The sequence below is a fragment of the Cyrtonyx montezumae genome, unplaced genomic scaffold (assembly GCF_038088225.1).
Source record: "Cyrtonyx montezumae isolate F1298 unplaced genomic scaffold, pur_monq_1.0 scaffold_7, whole genome shotgun sequence".
NCBI lineage: Eukaryota > Metazoa > Chordata > Aves > Galliformes > Odontophoridae > Cyrtonyx > Cyrtonyx montezumae.
The window spans coordinates 5097744-5122193 of record NW_027072078.1 but is presented as its reverse complement, the minus strand read 5'-3'; the positions used below and the strand labels follow the sequence as shown (position 1 = coordinate 5122193).

Sequence of the window (24450 nt, the reverse complement as noted above, 5' to 3'; positions counted from 1 at the left end):
CTTCCCTTTGGTTTTGCCACACCTGTTGGGTGTGCTTGCTGCTAGACTGGTGAGCCTAAGTTGTACAACACAGATATATTTTTGTATTCCAACATGCAATACAACTTCCATCTGAAAACAAATACATATGCAGGCAGCAGTTTCTTCTTAAGGCTCCTGCAAAACTGGTATGATGTGAGCTTTATTGTACAGACACGAAAAGCAATAAAAATTCTACTGACAGCTTGAATATGTACGGCCCTTTTAACTAAGTTTGATCTTGGTGACTTGTGCTTTCTCTTTCTGTACCTGTGATTTCTCCATTCACATAGAAAGTTTGAGTTGTTTTTCACAGAAACTGTATCAAGAAGAAACGTAAATTTTCAGCTTTATCCCACCTTCCCCAGCAGATGCATACATTTTCCCTCTCTAATGAGGAGTGAACTGTTCAGAAGCAAGAGGGGAAAAGTATGCTTTGTAGTTCCAAACTGAAATCCTGTCCTGACACTCCGATTGGCGAGATGCTGCCAATTATGTGTTCAGCAGCACCTTGTGCCTGTGTGGGCAGTGGCATTGTCTCTCATGGAGTTTTGAACTTACCTTTCGCATCTTTGTTTAGCAGGACTGAAATATACTTCCTTCTAATCAGCACCTTGCTGAAAAACCCTTGTTCTGCTAAGTAGGGATGCTCTGCTGTATTTAGTCAGACTTCACTAAGAATTTATTTTTCATTTTAATGTATCTGCCTGAATATTAATAGACCAACTAACTGTGTTACAGTGTTAATTCAGATCTTATTCTATTTAGTATTAGGTCTGTATAGCAGCAAAGTGGTGAAATTTCTTCCTATCAGATTCCTGCTTCCAGATATCACTCCCTTCCCTCTTGCAATATTCAGTCTGTTCTTAAGAAAAGCAGCTTATTTGGCACTGTTTGCAATAAACTACAGCATGCAGAGGTGCTCCCTGTAACAGGATTTTGTGAATAGCCTCATGAATAGTGTGGGAGTTTAAAACAAGATGCTCTGCCAGCACTACAAAGGAGAACAAATCAGAATTTTTTCCTTCCCTGCTTCAGTCTGTTGTTGTCTGTGCAGCATGGAGAGCTATTGTGATTGCTTTCAAGCTGAGAACTGTAAGTAGTCACAGAGCCTGAAAGCTCTTCAGAGAACACTGCCAGCACAAACCGTACCAGAACCGAGCATCCTGGCCTCCACTGAGTTCCATAGCTTTTCTATTTGTTTCATGGAGAGAAAAGTGGTGATGTTAGCACACAGGTGATTTAATATGACACCCAGAACTTCACAATGAACTGTCACAATGCTAAGGCTGTTCCACTTACTTGGCAGTACAGATGGTTGACTGCTATTGTTTGAAGATCCAGAAGACTGGATGTGGCTCAGAAGTAATTCAGTGATGTATTAAAAATTGGCTGCTACTTGTTTCGGCTGTAAATGAGAAGAAAAAAATAAGTGTGTAAGTAGGAGGGGGAATTGACTTTTTACGTTGTCTGATGTGATAGGAGAGGCGGGAATGCCTTTAAACTAAAAGAGGGGAAATTCACTTTAGTTTTTAAGAGGGAATTCTTTACTCAGAGAGCAGTGAGGCCCTGCACCCGCTGCCCGGAGCAGCTGTGGGTGCCTCATCCCTAGAGCCAGGTTGGATGGGCCCTGGGCAGCCCGATGTGGTGGGGGCAAACCAGCCCATGGCAGGGGATTGGAGCTCAATGGGTCCCTGTGGATCTAAGTCATTCTGTGATTCAGCAACAGTGTTGTTCTTTTTTCTTAGGGTGTAACTACATGGGAAACATCTTTACTGTAACCAGAAACATCAATATTTATTTTTAAACCAACTCAGGATGGAAGAAACAATTTTTATGTAAAAATATTCCTATAGATATTTTATTAAATGCTTGGAAATTGTGTAGCATTTTGTGCTTCATTATTTTAAAGACTGATTTGAACGTTTCTGATGTTTTTAGACAGCATTGATGCTAGGAATTCCAGACTCCTGAATAGAAAGAATGCCTAGAGAAAATTATTTGATAAAGGGCAGCAAATGAGTCAGTAGCAGCTGTAAGATTGGAACTCCAAGTTCTCGCTTTCTGGTTTTGTTCTGAATCATAAATTCTCTTGTAGCAGCTAAAAGGAAGGAGGTCAGAAGCAATTTAATTACATTTAGGCTTCTCGTATTCAATTCCATGCTTTCTAAAATCTATTAGTTTAAAACTGCTGAAAGACAGAAATAATCTGATTTATAATGTAGAAATGCAAACTGAATATTAAATAGAAGTATTAATATGTGACAAAAGGAACAGATGGTGATGCTGTTATTTAAAAAAATGAGATTAGAAGGTTCCTTCTTAAGCCTCTGCCATGAACTAGATGAGGGAGCCCCTCCCAGCAGCTGGCTGTGGGAGCTGGCAGCAGCGGGTGGCACTGAGCTCTCACTCGGGCCCTTAGGCAGCAGTCACTGTGAAATTCTCTGTGTTACAGCAACGTGTAGTTCAGACCTTGTAGTATAAGTCACGAGACGAGTTCAGTTTGGCACATTTCATTCTAGCACCTATTTATTCTCTGCTCACATCTGCCAGTGTGACGACAACAAGGAACTTCTGTAGGAGCAAAGTGTGAGATGGGAATATGAAGAACTTGATATTTTGAACTGGGGATTGAATTAAAAAGCTTTTCTGGAAAGCCAAACCGATTCTATTAGCATTGAGTTAGACATTTTTGTTTGATTTTTCCTCATCTCATAAAATTTATACTGGGACAAACATAACCTATCAGTGAGGCTGCTTAAGTGGAGAACACGTGCTGGTGATTGCATGCATCAAGACTTTTAGCACGCTGCTGTGCCCACGCTCAGGATCCTTCGAGCTGTCCCTGCTGCTGTGTTCTGGCAGCGAGAGCTGAAGCAGAGCTTGGAGCTGGGATGTCCTTGCTGGTTGTGCACCTTGCTCAGTGGGGTGCTTTTGCTGGCACACTGTTACAGCTAACACTTAGAGCTGCTCTGAATGAAGGAGGCAACTGTTCCATCGATGTATGTGAACTTTATTTATCACACTGGAGTTATTTTGGATTATTAGTGATAGGGCTGTTGCTTCCTCTTAAGTTTTGAACGAGAATAAATGTGATTGTAAAAGCACAGAGTGGTTAAAAAAAACAAACAAAAAATAAGGCAGTCTGAGTAGATAAATGCATTTCATTGAATCATATTATCACCAGTGCTGGAAGGCCCTCCACGATCATCCAGCCCAACCATCCCCCTACCACCAATGCTGCCCACTGAACCGTGCACCACATCTCATGTATCTGCGGTGGTGAAGCACGAGTGGTTAGACTAGATTATCTTGGAGGTTTGTTCCAGCCTTAATGATTACACCAGTCTCACCAGGACTCCAGATGTAGGCTTTAACTCTCATAAGTTCATAAGTTCATAAGGTTGGAAAGGACCTATAAGATCATCTAGTCCAACCATCCTCCTATCACTATCTCTACCCAACTACTAAACTAAGTCCTTTAGCACCTCATCTAAACGCTTCTTGAACAGCGCTAGGGATGGTGCCTCAACCACCTCCCTAGGCAGGCCATTCCAGTGCCTGACCACTCTTTCAGAAAAGAAATGCTTCCTGAGGTCTAATCTAAATCTTCCCTGGCGCAACTTGTGGCCATTCCCTCTCGTCCTGTCATTACTTATCAGGGAGAAGAGGCCTACCCCCTCCTCACCACAACCCCCCTTCAGGAAGTGGTAGAGTGCAATAAGGTCTCCTCTGAGCCTCCTCTTCTCCAGACTAAACAATCCCAGCTCCCTCAGCCGCTCCTCATAAGACTTGTGCTCCAGACCCCTCACTAGTTTTGTTGCCCTTCTCTGAACACGCTCCAGGGCCTCAATGTCCTTCTTGTAGTGAGGGGCCCAAAACTGAACACAGTACTCGAGGTGCGGCCGTACCAGAGCTGAGTACAGGGGGATGATCACCTCCCTGCTCCTGCTGGCTACACTATTTCTAATACAGGCCAGGATGCTGTTGGCCTTCTTAGCCACCTGGGCACACTGCCGGCTCATGTTGAGCCGAGCATCAACCAACACCCCCAGGTCCTTTTCCTCTCTACATTCTTCAAGCCATTCTGCCCCAAGCCTATAGCATTGCATGGGGTTATTGTGGCCAAAGTGCAGGACCCGGCACTTGGTCTTATTGAACCTCATCCCATTGAGCTCAGCCCAGCTGTTCAGCCTATCCAAATCCCTCTGAAGGGCCTCCCTACCCTCAGGCAGTTTGACACATCCTCCCAGCTTTGTGTCATCTGCAAACTTACTGAGGGTACACTCAATTCCCTCGTCTAGGTCATCAATAAAGATATTAAACAAGATGGGCCCCAAAACTGACCCTTGGGGGACACCACTCGTAACAGGACGCCAGCTGGACTTAACTCCATTAACCACTACCCTCTGGGCACGGCCCTCCAGCCAGTTCTCCACCCAGAGAAGAGTGAACCTGTCCACACCACGGGCTGCCAGTTTCCTTAGGAGAATACTGTGGGAAGTACTGTGGGAATACTCATGGCTGCGTGGGCACAAAAGGCCGGGCTGTGTCTCATTGGATTGGTGGCGTTCCTTGCAGTTTGTTGCGCTGTGATCCGGAGCTGTGAGCTGGCCTGCATCTCATCCACTGCAGGGACTGCCCCTCGGGCCCATCTGCAGCTGTGCGTGCTGCTTCTGTCTAAAGCGCCTCAGGTGCACCCGTGCCGTATCTGAAAGTACACTCTGCAGTGCTTTTCCAAGCATCAGCGTTTGGTTCTAGGTGATTTCTGGCAAAAAGTAGGGTCTTGAGGAGCTTCTAGGCAGAATGCTTTTAAGCGTGACTTAGAATTGGAGCTCCAGTACAGCCTAATGCCTCTGAAAACAGCAGTAAAAGAAACCAATCAGAAGAAGAAAAATAATGACCGTTCTGCAGTGACCCTGACAGTTGGAAAAGCGCGTTTCTCAGCCCGACAGCCAACACCACCATCCTCTGTGCTGGAGGTCCCGGCGCAGAAAGCCGCTCCGCCGAGGGGCCGCAAGGGGCGGCCGTGAGCCGCGCCACGTGACGCCGCGGGCAGCGCCGGGCCGGGCCGCGCCGTGGCCACGCCCCGCGAAGGCAGCGAGCGAGAACGGCGGCGGCGGCAGGAAGGCAGCGGCGGGCCGGCGGCCGCGCCACGGCGGGGCTGCGAGCGGCGGCGGCGGTGGCGGTGTCCGGGCCGGGGGCGCGGCGCGAGTCAGGATGTCGCGGTCCGTGCTCCAGCCGAGCCAGCAGAAGCTGGCGGAGAAGCTGACCATCCTAAACGACCGGGGCGTCGGCATGCTCACCCGGCTCTACAACATCAAGAAGGTGCGGGGGCCCCGGCGGGGAGGCGGGGAGAGGGACCGCCGCGCCGTCACCCCTGTCCCTTCGCCCCTCCGGGCCCGGTCGCCCGGCGCTCCTCCCGCCGCCCCCCGCCGCACCGCGGCCTAGCTGCGGGGCCCGAGGGGCAGGGCAGGGCAGGGCAGGGCGGCGAGGGAGGGGAGCGTAGGGGAGGGGCGGGAGGCCCCTAGGCGCTCCCGCGGGCGTGCGGGGGCCGGCGCTGCCCGGTACCTGGCGGCGGGCGGGCCTGGAGAGCGCAGGCCGCAGCCCCCCGCCGCGGGGCCTAGGCCCGAGGCCGGGCCGCTCCCCGTGAGTCAGGCGGCGGCCAGGCTTCCCCGCGCCGCTACCGCCGGGCAGGGCTTCGGGTAAAATTAGTAAGTTGGGCTCCCGCAAGTTGGCGTTGCTTAGCAGCTCCCGGCTGGAGCTGGAGCCGGGAGCTGCCGTGAGTGCTGCGGCTGCACGCCGCCTTCCCGAAACGCAGCCCGGCTGCCCGTCCCGCGGCGGAAATCCCTGCGCTATGCCACGGCACGGAGCGCCGTGCTGGTGCTCCAGCTGCTCGCTTGGCTTTCCTGGCTCCATTTTTCCAATGCAAACGCATAATCTGGAGGTGTGCGTTTGTATGATCTAGCTCCTGTAGCGAATCTTTAAGCACGAACATAGTTTATGGGAGGGTTTTTTCATTTCTTAAAGAAAATCTCACTTCCTGTGCTCAAGCAGCGAGCACACCTTTGTGAAGCGTGTTAGAAGGCCTGTGCCATTCCCTGTGCTGCATGCTGTTAGGGGACTTCAGAGTGTCCTTGGGCCCAAGGGGCCCTTAGCTGGTCATCATCTGTCTGTGAGTTAGTTTTTGTGACCCCGAACTCACTTTTCTTCTGAGAGCCATCCTGTTCAGTGCTCTGTCCAGCAGCTGTGCTTTGGGAACCGTGGGAGCTGCTGGCAATCCCAGGCACACGGTTGGTCTTTTTTTGCTGTCATTTCCTGGGAAAGAAAGTGACTGTGGCATTCCAAGTCAGTGTTAATCCCAACCAATACCAGTAGTTGATGTGTAGCTGTTAAGTGTTGCAGCAGATCTTCACTAGCATCAACCAGCTAATCTAACCAAATTATTGCTAAATTATGTCTTCCAGAAATAGAAATGGAGTTCCTTTTAACTTGTGTTTTTGTATGTTGGAAACTTGCTTATTAATGGCAGTAATATAAACGTACTTGAAATGCAAAACAGAATGTCTCAGTGTTTGGGGAAAAACATCAAAATGTTGATGTCATTTGAGTGTGCACTTTGTCATGCTGTGAGAGAAGTGTTGGCTGAAAACTGGTCCAATAGGATTGCCTGAGCGAGGTCCTTGTCAGCAGAGCTGTGCTGTGCAGGAAGGAGGCAGGAAAAGAGGCAGGTGAAGCAACTCTTAGCATAAAGCTGTGCCTTAATGAGGGCAAGTGCAGGTTGTGCTGTGATTACTGACTGGTTTGGGGATGTTCGTGGTAAGCAAACTGGTTTGCGGATGTGTTTCCGTCAGCGCGTTTGGCAGAGGGAGTCCTGGGCGGGTTGGTCCATATGGCATTCCTGTTGGTGCAGTGATGCGTGTGGATGGGCTCTCAGCGTGGGAGCAGAAACACTGGAGGTGACGGCAGGTTTTCCTGCAGTTGCTGTGAATGGGCTCCAGAACTGCTTAGGTCTTAGGTACAGAGATGGAAGGCACATCCAGGTGGCTTTGTTACTGAGCGATGTAGAGCTTGGCCAATTTGGAGACAGGCAGATAGAGCGCTTTGTATTCAAATGGCGCACTGAGGTGGCACAAATGGTTCTTTTCTTAAGCTGCAGTATCTCTTGATGGTGGTGGCTGGCTGCCTCTGATGGTGAGCCCTAGAAGTCTTGAGATGTCTGTGTTTCATCCCTTCTGAAAAGCTTCAGCAGAGCTGGCTTCTTGGAAGCCTTTCTTTTCCTTCTGTTTTCCGACTTTTCCCTCTTTGCAAACAGTTGATTTCAAAACTGCTGCTAAAGCTTCTCCCAGCTTCCTCTGCAGAAGGCAATATCAAAACTCAAGTTCGTAGAGAACTGCACAATCTGCGGTATTGCGGTTAAAGGAAATGGTTAAGACTCATTTTAATAAGAGGAAGTGAGAGGTGACGCGCTCATCGCCGCCTCTGGCGATGGATGGATTTTCTTGAGTTAAGGAAATTCTAAAAAACAATTAGAAACTTGATATTTATTTGTCCTATTAAAAAAAAAAGTTGATTTTTATCTAATTTTCCATATGGCTGTTAATTGTTGTTCGCTTCCTGTTTGCTGGCCTGTGCCGCTGTCTTCCGAAATGGTTTATGGTTCTTTTTTAAGACGTGATATCTGAACACGGGATTTTCTGCCTCTTTGAGAGTGGCATGGAAAAGATGAAATGCAGAGTTACTGAAGTAACAGTGCTGAGGCTGAACTCCTACTTGGTCTGTATGGAGGTGGAACTTTTTATAAAGAATGACATTGCCTGCTGCTTTCAGCTGTTTTTAGCTGCCTATTGTACTGGGACCAGCATCAGCCCTAAATTTGGAAATGTTATCACTGCAGTTTCTCTCCTGTTTTGCTCCTTCTGCTTTTAAAATGTTTATCCTCGATTGTACAGGCTAACAGTATTATTGCTCTCGCTAACTGTACCTGCAGCTATGTCTGTAAGTCACATGCAGCGTTTTTCCTGCCATCCTGGCTCAGGTGAAACTTGGAAGTTGTTGTTGCTGCCAGAGCAGGCAGAGATGGTTTCGGGATGCTTTGTGTGATGCTACGCTATAGTAAAATTAAAATCAGGGTGGTGTTTGAGAGCAGTGGCAGAAAAATAATCTTACTGTGTGTGGGTCTGCTTGTGTTTGGTTATAAACTACTTGGATACCATTTGCAGTAAGAGGTTCAGTGTTGAAATACCAGAATCAGACTTGGAGCTAATCAAGAGAGTATGGTTTTGGTGGATGTCAGAGCAGTGCTACTTAAAAGAAAGCTGTTTGGGGTAAGAGTTAAGGTTTTGAATTATTTAGAGTTTACGTTCTTCAAAAACAATGTGTTACTTGGTGCTAACAGCTTTGCTAGCAGTGTCATTCTGTTGTTATTCACAGTGCAGGTGTTAAGTTTGTATGCAAAACTTTTTTCTTAAAATGCCATTAGTGCAACATCCTTTTGGCTTTCAGAGCTCCCATGATCACACGGTATCTGAAAATGAGAACCTAGAACAGACTCTTAGATAGGAACTGCATCACCAAGCTGAAGGCTTAGGTAAAGGGCAGAATAAATCCTTGCAAGGGCTTTAGTTGGCCTTGTCTTTACCATTCTATACTACAATTTGGTCCCAGTCCTACCGTACACACTGTATAGCATAATAAGAAGTCAGGTATGAGATCACTCCATAGGTGACTTTGTTGGTCACTGCTTTAAAGATGTAATAAAGATGTGATTTGGGATTATTGTATTTGTACCTATATTAAGGGTGTTGCTTGTTAACTATTTTTAAGGCCAAATGAACACCTTTTTTCTGTTTATCTCCTGCAGCAGTTAAGTTACATATTATTTATGAAAGAGCTACAGTGCTGTGAGGGTGAAGAAGGACAGCACCAATTCTCCTGTGCTAAAACAAAGAAGTTGTGTGGATTGGCTAAGGCAGCACAGAGGGTGGGCCCTCACTTCTCCAGCCTTTCTCACTGGTCATGAGACGAGGGTGAAGAAAAAGATCCCAAGAGCTTCAGGATTGGACTGGAGAGGACTTGACCAAGTCTAAACGTTGATGGGAAATTGTAAGCCGGTGCTCAGGCACTGCAGCGGCTGTGCAGGAAATGTAGAAGGGCCTTTTATGTGACTGGCAAATGTTCCCAAACTGCTGAGCTCTGAAATTTGAAAAGGTGTAAGATTAGATCACCCTTTGGACACTGAGCTCTAAGAGGGCTGCAGAGCATTGAACTGAGATGAGCAGCACACTGATAATCTCCTTCTCAGCTGGATGTTTGGTATTGGAAGGAGCAGAGAATGTATCCAAGTCATCAGGAAGTGACTTAGGATGGGGTGGGGCTATTTTTAGTGCTTAATTGATATTAACAGTTCTTTAAATGTGAAGACAGCAGTATTGGTTAGTACATTTGTGTTTTTAGCCTTAGAGGAATGGTTCAAAATGCTGCCCAGCTCATAGTCAGGAGGAAACAGTAAGCAAACTTATGATCCACGCTGCCAGGGCAGAAAAGCTACCTACTTTTCTCTGGAAGCAAATACAAACGATGGTATCGTGTTTTTTTCCTGGATTGAGTATTTCAAAAAATTTCCAAGAAGCGACTCATTTTGTGGGGAGATGTGAAGCTGTTAAATACAGCGCCAAGATATCCTCAGATACCTTCTCAAATATTCAAAAAGAAGTCTTGGTGGGCTCATACTTGTGCTTTGATGGTAGACACCCACAATTATCTTGCATTGTTTCTTAGTTTAGAAACGTTCATATTAGTTGCTTTCCCTGCCCTCTATTGCTCTTCGTTTGCCCTGCTGTGTGCTGAAAAAAAACAAGCTGTTTTTGTTGCAGGAGATTTCTGAGATTTGTGTGCAGAGGAAATGTAGCTGAAAAATCTAAACAATTCATGCTCTAGAATTGAAATGGACAGGATGTTCCCGTTGCCGTGTTTTCTTTTATTAGTGTTGCTTTATAAAATGTATTTGAAGAATGTTCAGTGGCAGTGAAACCTCTTTGTTTTTGTTCTCTGCGTTTACATCTGCCCTGTATTTGATTAACAGATCCAAATACGGCCATCACAAACACAAGAAGATGCATATATATTTACAGGTAGAGTCAAACCAAGCACGTTTCTTTCATCAGTGAGATGAGAGGTCGCTCTCCTAAGGACAGCTTGGTAGGTGTTGTGCACATTGACCTTAGCGAGGCCGCTGACGTTACCTCATCTGATTGTTCATTCAAACAATCTCAGGAAATACTGTCTGTATGAAATTGTAAGAATGAAAGCAGATGGGTAGCCATGTTAGGGAAAGGTTATGGAAATGTCATGGTTGGGCTGTAGTCCTACAGCATCTCGCTGGGCTGTTCCCTAGCTCTGTTCCAGCCAGGCTCTGCATTAACAGCCTAGGTGATGAATACAGCGTGCTTGTTACATTTGTAGGTAAGAAACTGGGAAGAGCTGCAGAAATAAGGAAGAATGTAATCAGAGTTCAGTTTGAGCCTAACAGATTGTAAGTATGCTCCATCAAAGTTTGTAGGTAGCTGAGCAAGCGTGATTGTAAATTAGTTTATGCTTATTGAAATGTAGACTAGAAGATAAGGAGTAATGAAGAGGGCAAGTCTGCAGGAAGTAGTTGGGAGAAGTTAAGGAAAACTCCAGCCAACTAGATTGAACTGAAAGAAATACAGGTTTCATAAATGTGTGAGTAGTGCATGGCACGCGTCGAGACCCACCTGAAAATAGGTGTTTCAGTGCGTTCTTGAAGAGGGATGCGGACGAAATGGAGACGATCCAAAGGATAGTGTGAATGACCTAGGATGAAGAAAAAAGAATCCACTGAACCATCTTTTACAAGTAAACTGTTACGATTGATACAGGTTTTCAAATATTTTAGTCAGCTGTGGGGAGAGAAGGAATAACTTGTCCAAGTCAGTATGGCCGCAGAGAGCAGGAAGTGGTGGATTCATTTGTAGCAAGAAAAATGCAGCTAAGATCTTTTAACTTCCTAGTGGTAAAGGTGATTAAATAATGGAAGAGATCTTCTCAGGGTGCTTTTGATTTTAGTCTGTTGGAGAACACAGTTCATAAAGATTTGACACTGTGAATAAAGGTTTGACAGATTCCTCTGAAAATTAAGAGAAATGCAGTTAGTTGTGCTTTGGGCAGGACAGTAGGGTAGGCAAGTTCTCAAGGCCTGTTCTAGCTTGGTTTCTTCAGATTTCACACGAGTTTACTCTTGATGTGTTGGACCCTTGAGTTTCAATCAAGTAGATACTATATGGTTCAACACATACTGATGAGCAAGTAATACTAGAGTAGAACAGTTAATTTTTAGCCATCAAAATACTGAACTATAATAATTTGCCCTTGTGTGACTAGCTGGCACTTGCATGTCGTTTCATAGCTGTTAAAAGGGTTCATTCACAAAGATCATCTGGGACAAGCCTGTTCTTCATTGAACTCAGCTTCTGCAAAACCTAAAATGCAGCAAAGCAGCCATGGTAGGTTTCAGCAGAGGTAGCAAGGCAAATGGAGTGTGAACTCCTTCCTAATGCTCTTGGCTTTTAAAGCAGTTACTCATTGATTATTCACCTCTCTGTTCTCTATAGTTTTGCTTGATCCCAAATCAGAGATTGTCAGTTGGTAATCTCATTAGTTTTAAACGGGTGACATAAATGAAAAATAAATAGTGCACAGTACCCTACAGAAACGTGGAGTTAATAATGAGCTTGTCTCTTTGAATATTTCTTTGCCATTTATTATTTAGTATAATTTTGTAGGATGTGCAACCACAGACCAAGCATTTAAATTCAGATACGTTTTAGGGTGAAGTCTTTAATGTTAGCATCAGGGAAGAAGAATGGCTTTTTCTGAGCTTGCCTTTCCTGTATGTCAAGAGGATGTGCTGTAGTAAGCTGTAATACACAGTTTTCCTCTTATTTAATACTAGAAATCTTAGCATCTTTTTGTTTGTTAATAAAAGTTCCTAAGGAATGGCTTCCAACATTTTTTTGTCATTGTAATTCTATCTATTTTCTTGTTACGTTCAGTGTTTTTAATGCAGATTCATTCATAAGTGGAACTTGACAGCAAGGTGATTCATTGACTGTTTCGGTATATATTGTCACCAGTGAAACTGCTCAGCAGCATTTCATCTCGGGTCTGTAGAAGCAGTAAAATGCTAAATAATAAAACCATGTCAAACTGCTGCAGTGTGTGACTTATTTTATAATAGTCTTCTGATGTTGACAGTTTGAAGGATGAAAATAGCCAGAAGCTATCATTTGAATCGGTATTATTCTCTGTTTCTTTTATTTTTATTGGGCAACGGCCCTGCTCATCATTTGGAGCAGATTGGGCTTAGCACCAACAAGAAAGGAATAAAAGATATTTCCATGTTTCGGTAACTTAGAGCTACATCCCATAACTGAAGTAGCATTTGGCAGTGCTCTTGAGGATGCTGCAGGTCTGTGCAAAAGGCAGGAGTGAAGCGTAGGTGTAACACATGCAGAATTGTAGCACGCACACTGTGCTGTGCTATTGGCTTTTGTCAGTGATTGTGCCTGGACATAATTTGTCATGTCAGCTGGAGGCTGTCCCATTTAATATATTTATCGATGACCTGGATGAGGGAATTGGATGCAGCCTCAGTAAGTTTGTAGATGACACCGAGTTGGTAGGAATGTTGATCTGCCTTATGGGAGGATCTGAACAGAATGGATCATTGGGCTGAGGCCAGTGGGGTGAACTTGAGCTCTGTTTTGTTGATGAACCTTTTTTCATCCTTGTCCAACATCTTTTGTCCTCAGTTTGGAAGTGAGGTGTTAGGCTTGGATTCTTGCAGTGATAATTCCAGCTGTACTGGGACAGAAGGTTATTTTTTGGCACACCTCTTAATGTTGGTGATCTGTGGTACAGGGCCAGTTGTACCGGAATCTTTGGTGTTCTTCAGAGACTGCCCACCTTCAGTGTAGATCTGAAGCACGGTGGTGTTGGGTGCATTCTTGTAGGTTGCTGCTTGCGCAGTGCAACCTAGAAAGTGATGCTGAGCAGTGTTCATTGCTTTCCAAGTGACACTTGTATAGAAGAACGCTGTTAGCTTCAAGTGTGGATTTTGTTTAATGATGTCATTTCCCAAGGCAGGAAAATGCTGGTTTAGTTCAAAATTTGTGGTGTTCTAAAACACCAGAACAGTTTTTGCAGTTTGATCTGTCTAATCTTTTTTTATGACCTCTGCATGTGACAGCAAAGAAATATTTTGATTCATGATTCTGTTAGCTTTAGAAATTGTCCTATTCTTGCTAGGGTTGAATGCACAGAACCAGATAAAGAAAAGTTGCTTATTTAGTTAAGAGCCTGTAGGAGGGTATTCTTAAGTGCTGTGGAAAGAAATGCAGGATTTAGGGTTATATGAGAAACGGTTTAAAGCTCTGAGCCTGCTCAAGTTTTCTTCCTGCTCTTTGGATTAATCTTGCGTCATTTATTAGGAGGCAGAATTACAGGTGCTGTATGTTCAATGTTAGCAGGCAAGTGGTGGAAGAACAATGCACTCTTGGATGTCTGCAGGGATTTGCTGCTTAGGCTGTGAGTAATATTTGTCATTGCTGGGAACCAAGTTCCTGAAACCCAGTGAGGATGTTTGTGTTTGTGTTTTCAGAGGTCTGTTTCCATGTGAAGAGGCTGCATGCAAGGGGCTGGTCAGAGCAGAACTTCTAGTAAAGTAAGCCTTCATTTTACAGGAGGAAAACCATCTGGTGCTAGGAAGCAATGAGAAATAGCATATGTGGAAGTAATTTTTGAAGTCAGGCTGAATAACTTAGGAGATCAGTTGTGGCAGGATTAACGATTATCATCTGCTATTCGAGAGCGAGTGTGTTGAAATAAAATGGACTGCAGATGTATGTTGGCTATTAAGATCCTCCCTCAGTTTGTAATCCTCTCGATAGAGAAAGCTGCATGGCGTGTGGCAAGGACAGCAAATTGCATTAAGCGGACGCAGATTTTTAAGAGATCCGTGGCCTCTGGTTAATGAGGACTTCCTAAATCTGAAGTGTGAATTGTTTAATTTTTGACGCTTACAGAGTGTAACTTTTACTTCAGAAATAGACTGACGACTCAAGTGTGTGTGGAGCAGATCTTTTGTGGCACGTACTGTTTGCTGTTGCAAGAGTACCGAAGCAACCGCTTTCATATCTCATCAACGACGTGGATGTGCTGAGTTGATATTGGTTATCAGTTCCTCTTGGAATGTTGTGGGTGTAACGTTTTAATCAAATTTAGTATGCATTGTGGAAAAATTAGCTAACGTTATGAGTGTAGGTATTGGAGTGGTATGCTAATGTGCATTTTTATGGTCATGTACTGCAGGCAGGAGTTGTAGAAATGTCCAATAATGACTTTTGTTTTGTTTTTTTTCTTGGCTACCGTTTCTTTTTCAGGTATGTAAAACTTCACTGAGTTTCTCTCCTGTTTTTCCCCTGTAGATGCATGTGATGTTGAACTCCTTTTTTTTTCCTTCCTTCCTGAACTTTAGTTTGAAATTACTGTTAGAAGTTACGTGTTTCAGCTTATCCTCAAACTGTGCGCAATAGTAACGTGCTATTAAATACATGTAAAAATTGTTGTGACTATCGGAATGATCGCTGTCCGCTAGAAAGTGCTGTGTGCAGTAACAGATGGTCCTAATGTTCTCTTGGATGTAGGTAATAGTGTATTAGCTCACTTAAATGTAATGTATTTTAGAATTTGAGTCATTTGTTTATGTGTAATTTTTCTCTCTTTTTATTGCAATGCTTTCCCAGCAAGGACAAGTTTGGAAGGTTTGCAAAGCTTTTCACCTTCCCTTTGCCCGCTTGCCCGCTTTCAGAATCGGTCTCATACTCCATGACTTCTGTCTCTACGGTCTGCAACTCAGCCATAGAATTCGATGTGGAAGAGTTGAAACGAGCTGTCATTCAAGTTCACTATGTTGCGTAGAAATGCGTAGCATGTAATTCAGTTTTGCATGAGACACGAAAATCCCTCCGAGGACTACGAAGCGAAATACGTATTTGAGAGAAAATACCATTTGAGCACACATTGTTGCATTAATAGTGCTTGCTGCCTTTAGTATGTCTCTCCCAGCTAAACTGTGTAGCATGGCTTGTTAGAGTAGTTGAGAATAAATAGTGTGTCCAACGGCATGCTCTGCAGCTGGCTAAAGTAGCTGATGGGCTTCTGAGATGTCTGCGTAGGCTATTCAAGAGACTTCCACTGAGCTGTGGCTTCTGTTCAAATGGAAATTTAATCAAGTTTCTTCATTGCTGCTTTTAAAGCACAGCTACTGCAGGAGTAAAGGAAAATGAGCAAAACGTGAGTTGCTAATCAAAAGAAATAGGGCATTTTAGGCAAGTATTGGTGTTCTTATTGTGGGGTGGAAAACTCTCTTGCAGTTCACAATTTAAAGAGAAGTTAAATGCAGATTGGTGGCGGGGCTTTTTTAGTTTTTGTTTCACCAAGGGTAGTCCTCTATAGATGATGACATGATTGAATTTTCTAACAGTTTATTAACTCCAGATGAATACAACACTACCTCAAACCAGGAATAGCAGTAAAAAGAAAACCTTTTTTTTCCTTCTTTTAGGTTTGAGTTGTTTTTCCCTCACTGCTGTTCTGCACTAACTGCTTTGATACTTTCATGCATCTTTTTCAGTAGAAGAGCATCTCTGTACTGTTTCCCATTGCATACTTCAGCTGTGACAGTCCCTGCACTTTGCCTCTCATTATCACCTGCTCACTTAAAAAAAAAAAAAGTTTAAAAAAAAAACAACCAACAAACCAAAACAAAAGTATCTTTCTAGTTTGTCTTCAGATTTGCAACTATCGCTTAGTTTGGCATGGTTGATTATTTTTTTTTACATTTTGTATTGTATTTTTTTACAGGCATGTGGCGACCCCAAAGCCAAACCATCCTATCTTATCGACAAAAACCTGGAATCTGCCGTCAAATTCATAGTCAGGAAGTTTCCGGCAGTGGAAACACGTAACAACAATGTAAGTAACTGAATGACTTTATACGTACTGCTTTCTTCAGTACCCTCTGACACACGCTGCTCAGTTCTGTGAGGATTTCTGTATTGCATAAAGCGTCTGATGCTGGCAGGCATAGTTGGAGTACGGTTGTTGGTTCAAATGTCTGCCAAGACACTACAGCAAGAGCTAACTCTGAAGTTGGAGTATTGTACCTCGCTGTAATTCTTTGCTGTTGTTAGTGTAGCTTACTTTCCAGTTTTCTTTTTGTTTATTCTTCATTCTGTTTCCAAGAGCCGTTAGTAGGAAATGGCCCTAGACAAAAATTTGCATCCTGCCTTACTTTGATAGCAGAAATTGTTGGTAAGTGGAAGATGGAATCTGTGCAACTCCTCGTGACGAGGCCCGACAAGCAGATCAATAAAAGCCGGCTGACTCAGGAACTGGAAAATGTGTTTGTACCTCATGGGTGCTCCTGCCTGCCGTGGCAGTCTCCATGGAAATGAAGAATGTGTGTGTAGGAGAAGCCTTGCAAAGTACAGAGCGCAGATCCTGAAGAAATATTATTTTCTTTTCAGGTGTGTCAGATCAGTTGCGATAGCTGAATGTGGTGTTGTAGCCTTAGATTGCAGGTGGCTTTTTTGGCAGGTAATGCACATGAAGTTTCTCTGTTTCAGTTTGAAAGTCAAGGGAAAGATTTTTTTTTTCTTTTTATCTGCTTATATTTCTTTCAAAAGGTGGAGTGCAGAGGTAGGTGACGGGCTTTGCATGTTCCCTGCATGCACTTAATTGCATGTATGCTTGAGAGGTTTAGGCTTGCTTTAAGCGTTCAGGTTTTTGCAGAGTGGTAGCGATAGCAGCAGTGGGAATAGCGAGTTTGATTTTGAAACCTCTAGAATTCCCCTGTGACGTCCCCAGTAATGCCAACAACAATTTAAAAAGCAAAAATCCCTGCCAGAAGCTCTCCTTTCTGGTAGCAACTTTCAGTTGCTGTGTGAACAGCGTGCTTTCTCGCTTTAGAACTTGCACATTCTGTGCTGTTTGTTCTTGCTTGTTTTTGCTTTGAATATGATTGTGTTAGTGACAAACAGGGCAAATTCTTTATCAAATCAACGTTAAAAAGTAAATATTTTTTCCCTGAATGTTTGGTGAACTCTTCCATGTTCTCTGAACTTCTTTGGCGACTACACTATTGAAAAGAGGCTCTTTTGTACCTCAGAACTCATTCAGCACAGTTAAGTGTATGCTCCCAGTGTCTTCCAGTTCTCGACTATGAATTTAGGGCGTAACTCATGATGGATATTTAAGGATTTGGTACTGTGAAGTTTATGGAAATTGATCAGAGCTCGTTAGAGATATTTTGACAGTCCCATTTTCTGAAATAGGGCACACTCAAATGTTTCGTTGTTGCCTTTTGTTAGTTTGCTATGAGGCAGCCAGGGCTGTGCTGAAGGAAAGCCAAGATATTAAGGCCACTTATTAAAAGTGTGTACTATACATGAGCATAGTTGAAGCTATGGATTTTGGCTTCCAGTGGTAGGCATATGTGGTCATAGGAAACAGCAGTTTGCTTCTGCTAAGATTTCTTGTTGAGTGTTGTATCGTTCAGAATAAGCTTTTATTCGTCATCAGTGCCTCATGGGACAAAAGTCGTGTCGTGTTGCAGAGAGAATTCAAGTTCAGTGTGAGATAAACGTCTGTTGGTAAACCTTGGATTTGGAAAGGCGTAAGTATCAAGCCCAAGTCAGGAAGACACTGTTGCCCTGCTTGGTCTTCCTTTGTGTTCTTTCTCCCATTGGCCAGCAGTGCTCACTATAAGTTAGAAATGAGTTCCTTCAGTGGGGAAATGCAATGAGAGATGGGTAAGAGCGAGAAGCTTCCTGGAACAAGGAGGCATCAGTTAATAAAATGTTATGGACAAGGGGAAGTACTTGAGATGTCATAACCCGTGTCCTTGTGATTACAACTGTGGGACCATTTTCAGGACCATTTTTGGATCGTGTTTGTTCAGCTGCAGCAGTTCCGTTGCTCAGCACTGTGCATCTGTGCAGTTAGTATCACCTATTGACGTGTCAGAAGGTGATGTTGCCAAGCAAACAAGCCTGCATTCAGTTATAGAATCATTAGTGCTTTTATTTTTTTTTACTGATCTTAGCTGTTACATGGGTTTTTTCACATACCATCATCTGCAATGCTGTGTGTGTGTCAGTGGTGAACAACCCGCTTTATTGAAAAATGTGAGTGGTCCCTGCAGTAGTTGAATGGGTGCCTGATATCAAAATATGTTTTAATTCTGTTGAAGCTAGTGATTCTGTGATGTTTACTGCAGAGAGCTTTAGATTTTTGTTGGCATCTGCTGACTGTGATCCTCCTCTGACGTGCCGTCACGCTAGGTACGTGTCCAGCAACTGCTGACGGTCAGTACTACAGCAAGGGTGAAAGATTATGAGCAATTCAAGCAAAGGCGAAGTACCCCATGAATCTTTGCTGATCAGGCTAAAAAACTGAATGGAGTAGTCTGTCTTCCAAAAGATTGATTATTGATAATTCAGGACCTCATCAGTTCATAACTGTCTCTCTCTCCTTATGTCCGAGGGTAGTCACAGTGGCCTTTAAATTGGCCTTTCTTCTCCAGTCACCATTTAGAGCAGTATAACCTTGAAAATGGGTAGTGTGAAGACTGAGCTGTTAAATCAGCTGTTAATGATGTTGGCTAGCAAGGTAACGCTGCTTAATTGCATGTGAAATATGCGACCGTGTGAACAGTCATCTGATGTAGTAGGACCTAAAAGTTTCTCTTTACTTAGCCAATGCTAACATTTAATTGCACTGTAAAGACAGAATAAAATACTTCACACTGGGAAGCTGGAAATGGAGGGAGAGAGGATGAACATTTTTCAGTACCTTGTGGGTAGGATGTGAAAATCATCCGCCTGCATAGGTATAACTCTGTTTTATGTAATAGAGCTAGCTCACTTTCTGCTTTCCAAACCATCACATATGGGAAGTAGTGAGAATTTCTGCGTTCTTTCTTGAACATATGTTCTTCTACTCAGATTGCTCTTGAGCCTTTCTCTGTAGAAAAGCTTCCCATGTTTTGAAATGTCTTCTGGTGATGCTGCGACTTAGTCATTGCTTAACAGCAAGCAGGCTGATGAAACCTTACTCATAAGTCTCACAAGTGTGTATGGTATGCTTAGGGGGGGGAAGCATCCATGTTTTCCAGCTACTGTTAATCTTGATTTGTCTGTAGCAACTCTCCTGCTACTGTTATCTCCTCATTTAGGTTGATCTCACATTCTTGAGATGCCCTTCTTAGGGCTGTTTCCCTGTTTTAACTCCAGCTGCAGTCTGCTGGTTTGTGTCAGAGGGGACTGGAAATAAGATCAGATGAGAACAGAATGCAAGTGGTGAGACAGTTTCCAGTCTCCTTGTGTTAGGGTCTGTACATTTATCTCACTCTAAATTTTTTTATTGTTGTTCATGACTGTCAGCTTTCTCCTTTTAGATGACAGTGTGTATGTCCGGGCTGCCTGCTCTCCCTTTCCCAGTTTCACTTCAGAGGGATTGGGCTGCACAGAAAATGAGCTGAGTGTGGGAGAGGTGCTGGGGAGCACACGTTGGCTAGACCCACTTGGCTGAAGCTCGCTTTCATTCAATGTTTTCGTGTAATGTTATTTAAATATGGGCTTTTTTATAACCTGCTTTGATTTTAATTCATGATAGATGCTTCCAATAACATCTTATTGAAACACTTAAGTAATTAAGATGCTTTTAAAATTATTCCTTTCATCCTTTTGAGTACAGTGCTGCAAAACAAGTGGTGTTGGTTTGTTTGCTTGTTTTTGATGAAACTTAGTACTTCTGTTTGCACAGTGCTTGTGGGTACAGTGTAGAAATTCTCCTCGATGAAAAATTACTTCAGGGCCTCAAGTGTGCTGTCATATGTATTATCAATACTTCACTAAAAAATAACTACTTACTTTCCAGGGAATGGTATGGGATTAACACCTATGGCAGCTGTTATTTATAAGTCAGGTAATTTAATGCCCCTAGCCGGTAAACTTGAGAGTAAATGTCCTTCTGGTGAGCTAGGTCTCTTGCCTGAAGCCTTCAAGTTTCAGACGCTTTATTGCTTAAGCAATAGAACAGTTCCCTGTATGCCACCATGAAGCTACCTGGCTTTCTGGCCAAGAGGAATAAAGCCTTTCTGTATCAGCTGATGCTGTGCCCTCCTTGTTTGTTTGTTCAGCTGTTTGTTCAGCTCCTGTGCTGCCCAAGGAACCTAGAGATGCTGCAGACACTACAGATGAGCTTATGTTCCCAGAGCTCCCAAGGGTCCTCATCTAGCTTGGAGGAGATGCCCTGCGTGAATAAAGCAATCTGAGCAGCACCTAAGCTCCACAAATCTTTGCATTAGCTGTTGTTTTTAATAATGTTTAAGAATAGGATGCAGTGATGACACTTCTTTTTCTGAAGAAACTGTACCTTCTTTGCAATAACCAACTTCATTGTGTGGTGTTTACTAAGGTGGCATCCCGGAATGGTCATGCAGCTCAGACGTTTTTTCTCAGTTTCTGGCTGTAAATGTCAAGAATGCAGGTAGATTTTTGATTGGAGAGAAAACCAAGGATAAATCTGTTGTATAAATTATCTGCAGAACAACCTCAGACTTTTCCTTCTGTTACTTAGATCCCTCTCTCTTCGCCGTGCTGCTATAGTTTTTGTAGACGCAGAACTCCATTCAAGTGAACTGAGTTTCTCAAGTCTTCATTGAAAGAGTCTGTGTGTGGCAGGTGTGTGGAGTAAAGTAAATAAGAATAGTGGCAGTGATTATTTTCCCTGTGTCCCCGAATGTTAGCGGTCCATTTGTAATACCGCTTCGATATACTTTCTAGCTGGCAAGATGGAGGTGACTCGGTGTTCTCTGAGGGCACTGTAATAACTGTAGTGTTGACGTATAGAAAAGAACTACAGTATTTCATTCAGGAGAAATGTCAAATCATGTAAGAATCGGAGAATTCCCCTACCTACCATCTACTCTTGGATCACGGAGTAAGACTTTCGTGCACGTGCTGCTAGTTAAATAAATATGATTCAGCTGTTGCAGAGCCGTGGTTATCCTATTTTTCCACATACAATTCCCTCACAACCTTTTCTACTTGTTTCATATTTTCCTTGTGTATTCATATTTAGTGATGTCATTCGTATGCCAACGTCTGCATTGTTACTGTTGTCACTGAGTGTTCAGACAAGCTTTCCATGTTGCTGGCTTGCAATTGCTGATTTGCTTCTTGTTTCTTTTAAGATACATTATCTGTGAATGTAATCAGTTGTTTAAAGATTTAGGGGGGTTAATATGGAGGAGGGAAAACGCAAGCAGTTGGTCAAGGTCAGTTTCTCTCCTGCAGATAATGTGCTTAAACTGGTTTGTTGATGATTTCATATACATGATTTTTCTATTTTTACTCTTCCATATATCTTAAATCTTATTAACCTTGTTCAACAACATCATTGCCATCCTTGTTTTATTCTTCAAGTTCTTGAAGAATAAATTTCTTATATCTGACCAGTCAATAAGGCACACTTAGCTGTAGTGAAAACAATCTTATGGTGATAGTTATATTTCAGCTTATCCTATTTTAAAATTACTGCTGAGTATTGGAAACAGAAGTGTTTGATGATATGTGGGAATTACAGCTGAGGAAAACAGCCTCAAACCAGATGTGAGCACCTAAAAGATCCAACAGCTGTTAGGAAATGGGTGATGGGAAATTTTGTTGCAGTGGGTGTGGTAAGAGCTACACCCACATTCCTGAGCAATAAAAATGCAAATAAACATCCCAAACCCTACGTGATGTCAACTGCTTCTAAATGTCACTGTTCAGTCTGTGTTGCAGGAGTTGAACTTCCTGCACCACGCTTTGCCAACAGTGGTTGCAGTTGGCTAGATGGAAGTCTTAGTGAAACAATATACCATGAAAATGTCATTCCTACCTAGTTAAGCCTCAGAGTTCAAGTCATGATGATCTTGATGCTCTAAGGGTGCTTTAGTGGCCCTTAAATATTTCTGGGAAGATATGAAGGAAAGTAGGTTGATCTGAAAGTAAAGTCTCCTATTTTTTTCCAGAGACAATAACACTACTGGACAGAGTAAAGCAGGAGGCTCTACTTTCAGAGCAGCCCTCACAGTTAACGATATACAGCAGTGATGCCTTAACATGTGGAAGGGTGCAAGTAATGCTTCTCTATATATTTTTACTTAATTAACAACTTCCTGGAATTTCTGGAAAGCAGAGTTTCCAGCACCATCTCCTGTTTGCTGTGCCTCCCCACTCTGTGGCCTCGAAGCACGAAGTGCAGATTCAGATGTAGGTATTGCATACAGTACCCTATATCCGTGACAATCTCACCTTAGCATTGCCCCTTGCTTAGCCCAGGTTGGGATTACGGTAGGGAGGAGACATAAAGGCACGCGTGCATTGTGATGATGTCCTTTTTTCCTCTCCTGTCTGTCACAGATTCATGAAATGGCTCTTCATTCATCCCATTCACGGTGGTTGTTTTTTTCAGTTACACAGAAATAAATCCTACTTTGGCTTAGCATTTCAAATACAGCTCATTTCCAATAAGTATTTTAAACATCCAGGCTGAAGGCTGAACTCAAACATCTTAGGCACTGAGCTTCCATCCTGTGATGGCTGCTGACTGGCAGAGCAGCACAGAATGTACTTCTGTGTATGGTAGTTATGATGCTCTGTTCTCTGAGCGTTGGGCAGCTGGAGTGTAAGGTGTGCCCTGGGAGAGCCTCATTGGCTCTGATGGTCAGGTCAGGGCTCTAAGGACTCATTTGAAAAAGGGTCTTGTACTGCAGAAATTGAAATGAGAATAGCTTCTTTCCGAGTGCATGTGAGAATCGGGTCTTGTTACAAAACCAACATATTTCATTGTATTCTATCTTGTAAATAAAGCCGTTTATTAAATTTAAGTTAAATTTTAAAATGAATCTTTTTTTTTAAACAATTGTTTGCACTTGCTCAGAAGACGATCAGGTTTAGCTTGACCAGTCATCAGTTGTCTCTTGGATGTTTAGAGGGCAGTTTTTCATTAAGTGTCACGAGGCTGCTTTAATTCACTTATCAAGACAGTAATTAGTAACTGAAGATTGGAAGTTAAATATTTGGTTCCTTGTGCTTTGAGACTCTGATATTTAACTATTGAACAGCCGTCCCATTTATTCTAACGGCTGCTTTTTCTGTTCTCAGCTCTAAACTTTTAAGGGAGCTGTCAGACTCGAGAAAATTTTGAAGAGTATGGAAATGAAATGAGATTTCTTTGTCTGTTTAAAAAATGAATCGATTCATGTGGACTATTTTATGCCTTTGTATTCACGTTTGCCTCTTCCATTTTATCCACCAGTGTCTACTGCTAGTGTTTTGCTTCTTTTGTGTTTCTTTATTTTGTTGCTTTTGTTTGAATGTATTATTGTGTTATATGGAACTGGTCAAAGAACCGTTACTGTATTTTATGTTTGTATCTACATTTTATTTTGCATGCTTAACGTGGCTTTGCCTGGATATTCTTTTTGGTAAGTTCAGAATTCAAAAGCATAATGTTTTCCTGTAGTAGAATTTGTAACCTGCCACCTTCTTTTTTCTCCCACTTCAAGTAATGTCGTTATTTTTTTGTCATACTGATTCGTGCTCACGTACTGTTTCTGCTTTTTGCTAATAATGCACATGATAACACTATTTTCCTAACTATCCATTTTTATCTCTAGTTGAGCTAAACAATATGATTTTGGTACTAATGTGTACTAATTTGATTTTTATCTCCAAAGTATAGTTAGCAGCTATTAAATGATCCGCTTTGAGAACTTTGTGTGCGTTTAAGATACACACAGAGCTTCAGTCTTAGAAAACTGTGATAAAACTTTCTTTTATGACCTGGTGGTTGATCTGCGCCTTACAGGTAGCATTTGTCAGCTGTCTCCTCAGGATCTCAGAGCAGTGAACGTGTTTCTGTTTTTCTTTTAGCAACAGCTTGCTCAGCTACAGAAAGAAAAGTCAGAGATTTTGAAGAACCTGGCATTATACTACTTCACGTTTGTTGATGTTATGGAATTTAAGGTAAAGTACAACATGTAATATTTCTGTCTTTTATTTGTAAATGAAGAGAGTTGAATTTATAGTTCTGTTTTATGTAGATCAGCACTGTCTCAGTCACTAAGCGTAATAAAGTGATTTAGTGAAATGTATTATTCCTTTTTTTTCTCCAAAGGACCATGTTTGTGAGCTGCTGAACACTATTGATGTTTGCCAAGTCTTCTTTGATATTGTAAGTTTCTGGTTTGAACTGTTAAAAGCTAGCTAAAAATGTTTCTAACCCAAGTTCTGCACC

General features: G+C 42.9%; 1 protein-coding gene across 1 annotated transcript in view; it reads left to right on the top strand.

The window, feature by feature from the left end:
• Nucleotides 1-5196: 5196 nt before the first annotated feature.
• Nucleotides 5197-24450, top strand: part of NCKAP1 (NCK associated protein 1) — a 52986-nt gene continuing 33732 nt past the window's right edge. The window contains exons 1-4 of the mRNA XM_065751279.1: nt 5197-5346; nt 15964-16074; nt 24087-24179; nt 24331-24387. Coding sequence (XP_065607351.1) covers nt 5239-5346; nt 15964-16074; nt 24087-24179; nt 24331-24387 — 369 coding nt within the window. The 5' untranslated portion in view covers nt 5197-5238. The remainder of the gene's footprint in view (nt 5347-15963; nt 16075-24086; nt 24180-24330; nt 24388-24450) is intronic.